Source organism: Lytechinus pictus, chromosome 3, assembly GCF_037042905.1.
Source record: "Lytechinus pictus isolate F3 Inbred chromosome 3, Lp3.0, whole genome shotgun sequence".
Taxonomy (NCBI): Eukaryota; Metazoa; Echinodermata; class Echinoidea; order Temnopleuroida; family Toxopneustidae; genus Lytechinus; species Lytechinus pictus.
Window position 1 is genome coordinate 19188911 of NC_087247.1, and position 11930 is coordinate 19200840.

The 11930-nt window shown below is 35.2% G+C and overlaps 1 protein-coding gene across 2 annotated transcripts in view; it reads right to left on the reverse strand.

Moving 5' to 3' along the window:
- Positions 1–11192, reverse strand: part of LOC129257684 (uncharacterized) — a 21077-nt gene extending 9885 nt beyond the window's left edge. Inside the window, exons 1-3 of one of the 2 annotated variants that reach the window (XM_064096572.1) lie at positions 11001–11192; positions 7059–7450; positions 57–180 (exon numbers count right to left, since the gene is read on the reverse strand). In XM_064096572.1, coding sequence (XP_063952642.1) covers positions 57–180; positions 7059–7400 — 466 coding nt within the window. In that variant the 5' untranslated portion in view covers positions 7401–7450; positions 11001–11192. The remainder of the gene's footprint in view (positions 1–56; positions 181–7058; positions 7451–11000) is intronic. The other variant, XM_064096571.1, reaches the window with a different exon arrangement.
- Positions 11193–11930: the final 738 nt, after the last annotated feature.

Sequence of the window (11930 nt, forward strand, 5' to 3'; positions counted from 1 at the left end):
TTTTTTTTTTTTTTTAATTAAACCATATATTTTCAGAAATATATTGTTATACTCACAATATCTTGATCCAGCGATCTTGAAAACAAGACACGGCGGCAGTAGAACACCATGGAAGCAACAACTGTAATTTATCTGGACGATCGATCCTTTTAACCTCCCGGCTCCAGTTGTATCGGTCCACTGCAAGTTGAGACATTGGAATTAAAGAAAAACATCGATAATGATAATCGTAACACTGATCACGATTGTATTCGGGAAATAATTAAGCACGGGGGACTACGAAAACGAATAAAAGTAGTTTGAAATAATATTAAAAATCATCTGGTTAGACTTAAGAGAACGCCATCTTGAAAGAGGAGATATAACCTGAGGAAAGAGGATAAAAAGTTCAAATTATGCATGAATCGATTATATTTTTCTTTCCGAATCTTGTATTCCCAAACTTTTGAATACAATCATGATATCCGTTTACACATTCAATTACATCAACTTTCAATTATTTTGTCATATAAGTTTTTTTCCTTTGTTAATTCTGAAAGGTGGGGCCAAAGTAAATTCCATTGCCTACTCTATATTGCATGAAGAGACAGAGAACAGCATACATCTTCCATAACATATTTATGTTCGAAATTGCATAACGGAGGAACAAAGATGCATTCAATTCATGAATTGACGCTAAAGTACTCTTAACAAAACATTTATTTCGGCCTACGCAAGAAGAAGCAATAAATGCATGTGCTAGCCTCTTCAATGTGTTAAGACATACCATCAATCTACTTATCTCGGGCCATGAACGTATTACAGACCTACTCAAGTGAACTCAATTCGAAATAATAAAGTGAAAAATAAGTATATGGTGGCGTATAAACACAAATACAAAAGTAGTAAAACCATAGTGGCGAGATGATGAATAATCCTCCGGGCCAATTACCTAAAATTGTATTTTGACATTTACATTCTCCTCAACATATTGATTGAAAAAAACGTTGAGGTTTTTTTCTGAATTAATTTAATTTGATGTTTAAGTAAATCTCAAAAGTCGGTATTTACTTAAGCTATAAGTGGATTGTACTTTATGAGATCTTCCATCACACACTCCCCCTCTCTCGAACACTATTTCACACACCATCACGCGCACCCCCCCCCCATTCATTTATCCATCCCTCTCCTATCTTAAACCTTTTTTCCGTCTCATAATTTCACCTACCATTCCTTCATTTAACATTTCGTGTATCCCCTTAAACATTTCTTGCCTTCCTTTTCATTCGTTACCTGGATTCACTATACTGAAGAAGTACCCCGTCTTCAATCTAATGCTCATGAACCAGGTAGAATGACAAACTTGATTCCGTGCTGCATAATTTCTTTCTCTGGCATAAGCAATATGAAACATGTACTCATCAAAATCACATATCTGCCCAGGAAATTACCTGTCGCTTGCAATGTATGTTAGTAGAATGGTTATTGTACACGCGGGCTATTGTTAGAATGAGCCAGTGTGTATGTACGGTATTAAAGTAATACCGTCCTTGCATTGAGTCTATTTTTATTCAATCTCATTTCCTATCGTCTTCCGTTGTTTGTTCTTATGATGCTCCTTTTCCCCTGTATTTTTGTTAGTATCAACTATCTTTATTTATCTAAATTTGGATCATTCTTTCTTGAATAGTTTCATTTATTTTTGTTTAAAATATCTATCGATTATTACCACCTTTATGTAAAAATGATTCCAGTCATATATAAACTCCTCAAAAAAAGTTTGGAAATCTGAATTTGATCGATAATCCCTCCTCGGTTTTAATAATTATCAATGTGTAATTAATCTTAATGAAAAGAGCATTTAATTATCTTTAAAATGATACCCTACATGATATCATTATGGTTCACATGGAGGTGCAGTACCTTGAAATGTGGGGCAAGGTCAAAATTCAAAAGTTGCAAAATGACACAATATTGAAAGTCACTGTTCTTTTTTCCGTGGTGATGAGTGAGTTTCTCAGCGGTTTATTTTGACTTTGATCGATAATTCCTCATCGGTTTTAGTAAATATCAATGAGTAATTAATATTAATGAGTAGATCATTTATTTTTCTTTAAAATGATACCCTACATGATGTGATTATCGTTCACATGGAGGTGCAGTGCCTCGAAATGTGGGGCAAGGTCAAAATTCAAAAGTTGCAAAATGACACAATATTGAAAGTCACTTTTCTTTTTTCCGTGGTGATGAGTGAGTTTCTCAGCGGTTTCTTTTGACTTTGATCGATAATTCCTCATCGGTTTTAGTAAATATCAATGAGTAATTAATATTAATGAATAAATCATTTATTTTTCTTTAAAATGATACCCTACATGATGTGATTATCGTTCACATGGAGGTGCAGTGCCTCGAAATGTGGGGCAAGGTCAAAATTCAAAAGTTGCAAAATGACACAATATTGAAAGTCACTGTTCTTTTTTCAGTGGTGATGAGTGGGTTTCTCAGCGGTTTTTTAATTATTTTCATGCACCTTAACATCAACATTAACATGGAATCAAATACACCTCTGCACAAGCAAACAAACAAACAATGCATGGGTATTTCAAACCACGACTCAAACCATGTTATCTCACAGAACCATCACTACAGAAGCAGGGGCTTGATTTGAATGGTTTTTCATCTCTATTGACACAGACAAAGGATCATGTTCTTGATTCATGGTATTGACCATTCACGACTATTTCTGCTCGTTTTGCAGCTTTTCAATTCAGACCTCATCCAAGACTTTCGAATCCTGCTCTTTTCGTGATGGCATGATCATATCAAGCATGGTATCATTGTAAAGAGAATTAAATGATCTTTTAAATGATGTCAAATATGCATTGTGTAAAATTGGGAATTGGGAGAAATTAATGTCCAAACACAGATTTCCAAACTTTTTTTTAGGGGTTTATATTGCGTTAAAAAAGAACATGCAATATATGTTTTATACTAGTCTATACCCATGAAACCTTATTACCTAATCATGCTAACATAATTTTTATTCAACATTGTGTTCAATCCATTTTACCCAATGCAAAGGATGCATGGGTTACGATGGCACATGCAAGTTCTTTGGGTAATAAAAGTCAGACGCCATCCATGGAACCTTAATACCTAATACCTAGCCTACATACATAATGTTGATACCCCCCTCCACCCTTTACACAGTTCAGATGTTCGTATATTGGTTACTGTATTATTTACCACATTCTGTCCTCATCGTTGAAAAATGTCTCTTTTCCTCCTGCTATTCCGTTTTCTTTGACTACACAAGAAGCTGTAATGGTGTAATAACCGTTACTGTAGAGCAATCAACTTTAGCAGCTTAGGCTTATGTCACAGAAGATTTGCCAATGCATTTTATATATACAAACGTGTTTTTATTTAAATCCCCATCCACTTGAATGCGAAGAAACAATGCCTCTGAGATGACGACATTGCGCTTTCCAATTAGTCAAAGTGTCGGGCTGCGCTTTTATTTAAACAGATATAAATATTGGTACAAATTAAAGGTTGGATTGATCTCTTGGAGAAGCAGAAAAAGTCGTTGAGTTAAAGGGAGTAGGGGGAGAAAGAAAGAGAAGGAGTAAGTAAGAGCGAGAGAGAGGAAGTGAAAAAGGAAATAAATTAGAAGGGGTAGATATGGTGGTATAAACGAGGGGGAAATGGTTCTTGATTGATCAATAAATCATTAGTATTATGACAATAAATGGAAGAATGGCGAGAGAAATAGAGATAAACATGATAGAACAATGGATAGATAATTATGTGATTTATGCCATGTTTATGTCAAGAAAACAATATATATATTTTAACAAATTTAAATGATATCGAATTCCAATGATATATGTAGTGTAGTGAAAATTATTTTCAAAAAATATGAATTAAGATATAATTTTTAACACCATGTCTGCTCTTATAATGGTTTATAGTCTTTTTTAAATGTATTTGTTAATAATGATTACCATGATTATGACTGGCGTACATTCTGAAACGAACTGAGAACCATGATAAATAAAAGGATTATATCCGGGTAAAATTTATTTCTAAAAAAAAACACTTGTGCAGATCAATTAAGCCATAATTGACTAAAAATTGCCATGATCGTACTTGATTGGATACAGAAACATAGCCCACAATCAATAATAATTGGCTCTGAAAATTTTTATTCTATAATTATCACCCATCGTACAAGTTGCTTCCAGAGAGAGGATAGAAACCAATATCAGAGGAATAGGTCCATGCATACTTTTTGACGCTGTATGGTACAGCCAGCGGCAGGTGAATGTTCTCCCAATCAATAATCTAGCGACTTTCAATTAATGATAGATCAATACATGTTAATTGGGTGTATGGGTTTAAGTGATATTGAATGGACATGCGTTCCGAAAAGCATGCATATGATTATTGAATTTTAAAGTGAAAATTATGAACCACTTGAATGGAATAACAAAAGATAGCAATATTTATATTTATCGAATACTAATATGAATAAATCTGAAACAGCTTTTTTTTTTGGTTTCATTTCGGTGTATACGCAAGTACACTGTACACTTTGTGTATTAGAAAAAAAAGGGAAATCCAACTTATTTAAATCAGTGGCAATAACGGGTATCATCTAAACTACAAACTTCAGAATAAGGGTCGCACGGGCCTAATCACAACTGGCAGGCCATAGATATTCATTCGAGCCAACCCATTGCTCAATTTTTAAATTTGATATTGCTGATTGACAAAAATGAATGAATATGACTGACAATCTAACACTGATTCTAGGGAGGGTACCTACTGAACTTACTTTTTCCAAAGTGGAAAGATATATCACCATTATGGAACTATATTTTTACTGGCGGAAGAATTAGGGTCATTTTACTCTCTCAAGTGATGAATTTGGTCCCGGCAGGTGTAGTCTTCATAAATGCGGATTTATTTTTAAAATGAGCCGGTCGAGGTACCCTTTTCTGGTCAGATATGGAATGTCAGACATTTATCATATCCACTGGTAGTAAACATTCAACCCTCGAATTTCCTCCTTATTTTTTATGAATTCTTTTTAAGTGCCACTTTAACACACGAGTCTATGGGAAATGAATTAGGCCTGTGAGCCCTAATAATAAATCCGCATTTATGAAGACTACACCTGCCGGGACCAAATTCATCACTTGAGAGAGTAAAATGACCCTAATTCTTCCGCCAGTAAAAATATAGTTCCATAATGGTGATATATCTTTCCAATTTGGAAAAAGTAAGTTCAGTAGGTACCCTCCCTAGAATCAGTGTTAGATTGTCAGTCATATTCATTCATTTTTGTCAATCAGCAATATCAAATTTAAAAATTGAGCAACGGGTTGGCTCGAATGAATATCTATGGCCTGCCAGTTGTGATTAGTCCCGTGCGACCTGTATTATATGGCACATTAAGTTATTTTTTTAATTTACCTTCCTGGCTTTTCTTTAACATCTGAACACTCACTTTATCACAAAGAAATGCATGAAATATACAGATGTGTTATGTAATGACCAATTTTAATGTTACTTCTAATGTCTAGTGCCCTATGGATTTACACACATCCTACCTGCCTATATGTAGCTCAACAATGGATGCAATGTAGGGCCCAACATCCTATAATGCATAATTGTATGCATATAGTGTGCATAGCTGGATGCAAGAACTGCCCACAATTATAAATACCAGATTCACATGAGTTAAATGAGATAACAATAAAAAGAAATGATAATTAGCATACAAGCATACTATACATTCACATCTTCCTATGACAAGGGATGTAAGAGGGAGAGAGGGGTGTTAGATGGCCTGTATTCTAAAGGAATGGGGGTTAGTCTGGCTAGAAATAAGTAAAAGTTAGAACAAGATAGCAGTAGCACTCATTATCAGCCACCGCCCCCCCCCCCCCCGACATACTTACCATGCTTTTCTCTACCCCCCCCCTCCCTCTTGAATCCACCACTATTCAGTCAAATTCTAAAGTTCTCTGTTCTCCATCCCTTTCCCATGAACCAATTTCACAATTGCAATTGATCAAAGCCTATCTAATGTTTAGTATCCTGTGATGGGTGCTATACACGAATACAGCAGTGCTCGTTGGTATACAAAAACACACAAAAACATGCAACGCAGAGACTAACGTTAGCCTACAAAAGAGCCTAGCCTCGGTATACAAACACAGATAATCTACTATTCACAATTTGTTACCTGATATACCCCCTCTGTAGCCTTGCACATAACCATTAAGTTGAGTTTTTGGACCTCTTGATGGCTGAAACATGCATACTATTGAAATTAATTTGCTACTGAAGAGTTTGGGCTGGTGTTTCATCCACTAGGGAATTCCCCTTGTAATAGGCCTATAGCCTTGCTATAGCATACATTCAAACCAAATACCAAAGGTTTGCTCACAGTTAACCCAGTCACTGGACTGCAGTGGACACAATTGCTCGTTCAGATATAATTGATAAGTCTAGTGGTATAGCGCCGGCTTCAGGAAAGGGAGGTCGTGGATTCAATCCTCTGCCGAGTCATACCAAAGACTTAGTTATGGGCAGGATCCCAGACCTACCAGTTTTACCGTGGGTAAATACGAATCATTATTATTATTGTATCATTATAAAACAAATTGTCAACTTTTTGTGTAGATGTCTTATTTTACTGATAGGCCCCTGATAAGCGTATCATTCAAATGTTAAGAAGTTATAAATATATGTAATTTAAACATGTTAGATTATACAAAAATTTCACCAATTCAATATTTTCCATGAATCTATATGAAATTGATGGCTTTCTTTATAATTATATGCATTGGAATTTCTTTATGTTGATCATGTTCAACTTGGATTTCCTCTTGAGTGTAAGTTTTGTTATTAACTCAATATGGTAGAGCAAGATTATCACAGAATTCGAACGATTACATCCTTGATATTATATGCTGTATATTATGACCTAATGTCAAGAGTGCCATGTATAATTTCTTTTGATCAATTCCACTCTGTTACCTTGAAAAGTACGAAGAATTTCTTACCTTAATACTCAATGAATGGTTGGCCTTTGTGATGATGAGTTGCCATGGCAATACAGTGATGTTCATTTCGATATCATCTTTCTGATTCGTTCTTCCTGAGGGATGATACGCATGCGTAATATTGCACAAATGGCTCTCTGATCTTTCGCGATCGACTCCGTTTTCATCGATTGGTAAAGAGTCTCTTTCCACACTTTTAATTGGCGATTCGGTCGTTGTCCTCGCTGATGGAGACGATGACGACGGGTTATTTGAATGTAAAGTTGGTGATATCGTTGATGGTAGTGATGATGTGGATGCTAAGGGCGATGATGGTGAGGAGATTGGTCGATCTAAAAACATAACATCGAACGAACTCTTCCTTGGTTCACTGTCGAGGAAGCGGTTACATTCTGAAAATAAACGAAGGAGGAATTAAACGTACAGATCAATAAAAGTAATCACACATGACTTTACTGAAATATTTGAAAGAAAAGGCAGTGTTTTTTTTGTTAATTAAATATAGGATTTTGTCTAAAACTAAATCTCCGATTCTTTTTAAAATCCTCCTCCTCTTTCTCCTTTATCTTCTTATATATATTTCTTATTTTCTTCTTCTTGCTGCCTTCTTTTTTCGTCTCCTTATACATAGTAATATTCCTATTTCCATTCCTTACTTTTATACCTTTTTTTTTTGCTCCTCTCTATTTCCCTCATCTCACACCTCCTCTCCTCCCCCTCTATCTCTCTCTCTCCCTCTCCCAACTTTCGGCAAAGCCTTGTCTTTGTATCGACATTAAGATGCAGTGAAAACTTTACAGTTATTGGAATCATATTTTTTATACAGAATGTGAGTTCTTGGTTCCTTTGACCATACTTTCCAACTATTTTCAGATGAATATTATACAGTCGTGTCCGTGTGGGGTAATTTGTGATCCTGTAGATGTATATTGTTGTTGTTGCTATTGTTATGTTTTGCCTTTTCTATGAAGTATTGAAGTAACATTTTATTATTTTTTAATTGCATTATGATGAACGAGAATCAATATTTTGTCCATGATTGACATTGACGTCACATTGTCACTAACATAAAACAATTTTCATCATTCAGGTTAAATTGATTGATGAAAGTCTTGCGAATTTTATTATTACGTCAATGAAATTTTATCACAAAGAAAAATCTACCGTCCAAATGATGTCATCTTTGGTGCAAAGATTATATGATCATTAATAATTGATATCTTGATAGGGACATAATTATGAGTAATCAGAATGATTGCGTAGATAGATTGTTGATTGACGAAATATGCAGTGTATGCCACAAAGAACAGAAAATCAGTAGTTTTATATTGTCGTAGTATCAAAATTATATCGGATGGTTCCTAGTAGACGCGCTGCCTGTAACAAACAGCGATGAACAAGAATTAACGAATAAATATTTTGTCTATGACTGACGTCAGATTGTTACTAACAAAAAAATATTTTATCGTTCAGGTCAACTTAAGTGACGAAAGTCTTGCGAATTATATTATTACGTCAATGACATTTTATCACAATGAAAAATCTACCGTCCTAATGATGCAATCTGTACTGCAAAGATTATCAACTAACTTAATATGATAATTAATCATTGATATTTTGATCTAACTATGTGTTTCAATAATGTACGCGTTGAAAGATAGGAACATAATATTCAGAATGATTGCGTAGATATATTGTTGATTGACGACATATAACAGTGTAGGCCACAAAGAACAGAAATCAGATTGAAAATCCATTCAATAGTTTATATTGTCGCAATATGATGCTTATTATTCAAAATCATATCCACTGGTTCGTATACTCGCTGCTGGTAACAAACCCCCTTTCATACTAATTTCCCCTTTTCCTTGTTTTTTTTTCTCTGTTTTATTATGTTCAAACTTTTATCGTGATTAAGTGATAATCCAAGCTCTCTGTACAACTGTTCTTGATTCATTTTATTTAGTTAGTTGTTCAAGTGGAAGTCACATTGACCTGAAGTTGGTTCATATTAAAGCAGAACAAATGAGCAAAACAAGTTTGACGAAGATCCATCAACAGGTATGGAGTTTCCCTCTTTTTTGGGGGGGATGTATTCGATGCTCAAGATCTAAAATGAAATTCCTCTGATATTTAATATATTTATTACACGTACATGTCTAGCTTTTCCAAGTGACGTCGTGACTTTGAAAGCAAAACTTTAATATTAACTTTTTTTAAATAATTTTTTTTATGTTGGGTTTTGTCGAACATTCATTGATGTTTCTCTCGTTTTGTTTGAAAAATTGGTTCGAAAGGTCTACTTTCCCTTTAAAACTTTCTCTTCTGGAGGGCCAACAAACATCAAAGCTGCATCCATCAAGCTCGATCGACATTAGGTCTGCCCGGCATCGCTGCCCGACAGCAGTCCTGTCGACGTCGACCTCAATATCTTAGCGGGTCAGAACGCCAGCAGTCTTTCACGATCCGAAGATTCCTTAACCTGCGGCGCCTTCGACTTTGATTTACCTTGTCAATAAATTGGCTTATACTGATCTCTCATTCGGAGAGAAGGGGGAAAGAAAAAATACCTATAGGTTCCTTAATTAAGACAGAAGACTTTGCTGGAGAACTCTTGGGGAAACGTGCGGCACACATTAATAACCTCAAGTATTCCCCAGTCAAAACGGTAATTTAAAGAAAGCGAACGAATTAATAGAAATCGCTTCCTAATTCAGAGACTGGTCATAGCGTTGAAGCAAGTAATTGACTCCGTTGAACTACATGTACTAAAAGAGAAATCATTAATGAAAGATCAAGAAATTACACATACACACACCTCATTCACTAGACACAATTTTCACTGAAACACCATTAGGCAATGGGGAGAGGGAGAGGGTACTCAGTCATCAGTTATGGTTGTAAACCCAACTTCCATGTTTTTCGTTCCGAAACGATCTAGAAAAGGGTCAGGTAATTCATTAGTGTTTCTCTTTTTAACGTACCTGGGCCCCGTTGCATAAAAGTAATCTTTCCATCCAATGGTAACTTGCATGGAATCCTTGATTCTGATTGGCTGTTGATCGGTATAACCATGGTAGTTACCACTGAATGGCAAAGTTACCATAATAGTAACTTTTATGCAACGGGCCCCGTACTAAGACAAAGGTCAACATACTTATAGGCTTATGTTGTGCAGTTTTGGTAGGACTATTAAAATACTCTAACACGCTTTAGCTTCTCAGTACTAAGCCAAAATAACGTTATTAGCTACGTCATCGGAGAGGACCTTAAGCCGTTGATCCCCTGGTTGCTTGCTCACAAGCATTCGTGCTTTCTTAGCAGTCAGGTAAAAACCTCGGTATAACATAATATAGAGGCGAACATATTAATGATCGATTATGTCCTCATCATTATGACAAAAATCGTTTAATTTGATTGTACATCCCAGAGAAAAGCAAACGATACATTTCATTGCGAAACACTCGGCGAATTGCTATTGTGATCACACAGGTGGAAGGCAGTGGTCAGTTGACCAAGTCTGGGCGGGCGAAAAGTGACCATTATAATTGAGCACATTCACTGGAAATCCATTTAGTTAAATATATGACACGATCTCGACCACGTATATCATAGAATCATTCATAACTTCACTTTGGTTTAAGAACATGCTAAATAAGCTGGAAATATTAGTGTTAATGTTGCTTGTAAAATTGCTTTTCCGTGTCATAGCTCTTTTTTAATTTTTCTTTCTTTCACTACAATTCTGACCGATTGTCATGTATTGAACACTGACGGAAACAATCATTAGTAGACAAATTAACGATCTATGATAAACATAGCAATTATAATAAGATGTGTATTTTCAACAGCATTAGCCCAATTATCTCAAAATTACGTCCATAATCATAATCCATCTGAAAGGAAGGTAACTTAACATACTTCAATAATTTCGTTACTTACCATTTTTTGTAAGAAACAAATTGGTATGTTAAAGTTGAACGCTGGTATTGGTCTTAATTATTACGCCTAGTCACAGTCAAATGACATTGTTCGGAATCCGTACTAATTCAAAAAATCGTCTTCACAAAAGCAACGAGACGGTAAACTGCAGTTCTGGAAAGATTTCATGAAATTGAGTTAATGTCAAGTGTCTCATGGTTAACTCGTTGAAATATATAGAGGGTATAAATATTATCCGACTACAGAGGACGCTCACTAAGGGTGTGAAAATAATGATAATGATCCTTAATACCACAATGACACCGTTGAAATTGAGTCCACTTCGGCGAGATTATTAACCAGGCGCTGTTATTATCTTAGTCCAGCCCCCCCCCCAAAAAAAAAAAAAAAAAAAATTAATGAATAAATATTATTACCGATACCATCGTTCGATTGAGAGCCTGTTTAGTTGGTGTGAATGTAACATAAACGTTGACACTCTTTCAGAAGGAAAATAGAAAAAAAAGAATCAGTGTAGTGGACGTATTAAAGGGGGTATTTCGGATGTTAATTGCTTTATGTGAACTTTTTCATTTTACTCCCGTTTTCGTTTCTTCATCTTATGTTGAAATCGAGATACCCAGAAAATGTAGAGTCCCATTTTCACTCGTTTTCTAAAACGGTAATATAGACATTTAATCATAATTATAAAAGGCTGATTTAAGCTATTTAACCGAAAAATACACAAATGGCCCGTATTCTGAACTCGGGTTTAAATTAAACCCAGGTTTAAAGTTGCGGTTTAACTATGGAGAGCCAATTGGAGCACAAAAATACTTCACAATACACATTCAATTTATTAACTCATATGGCACCAAAATTGTTCATAATTGTCTGGGAATGCTAACTGAAGTATTTTCTTCGTTGTGAAAGCAAAATGAAACAAAATAG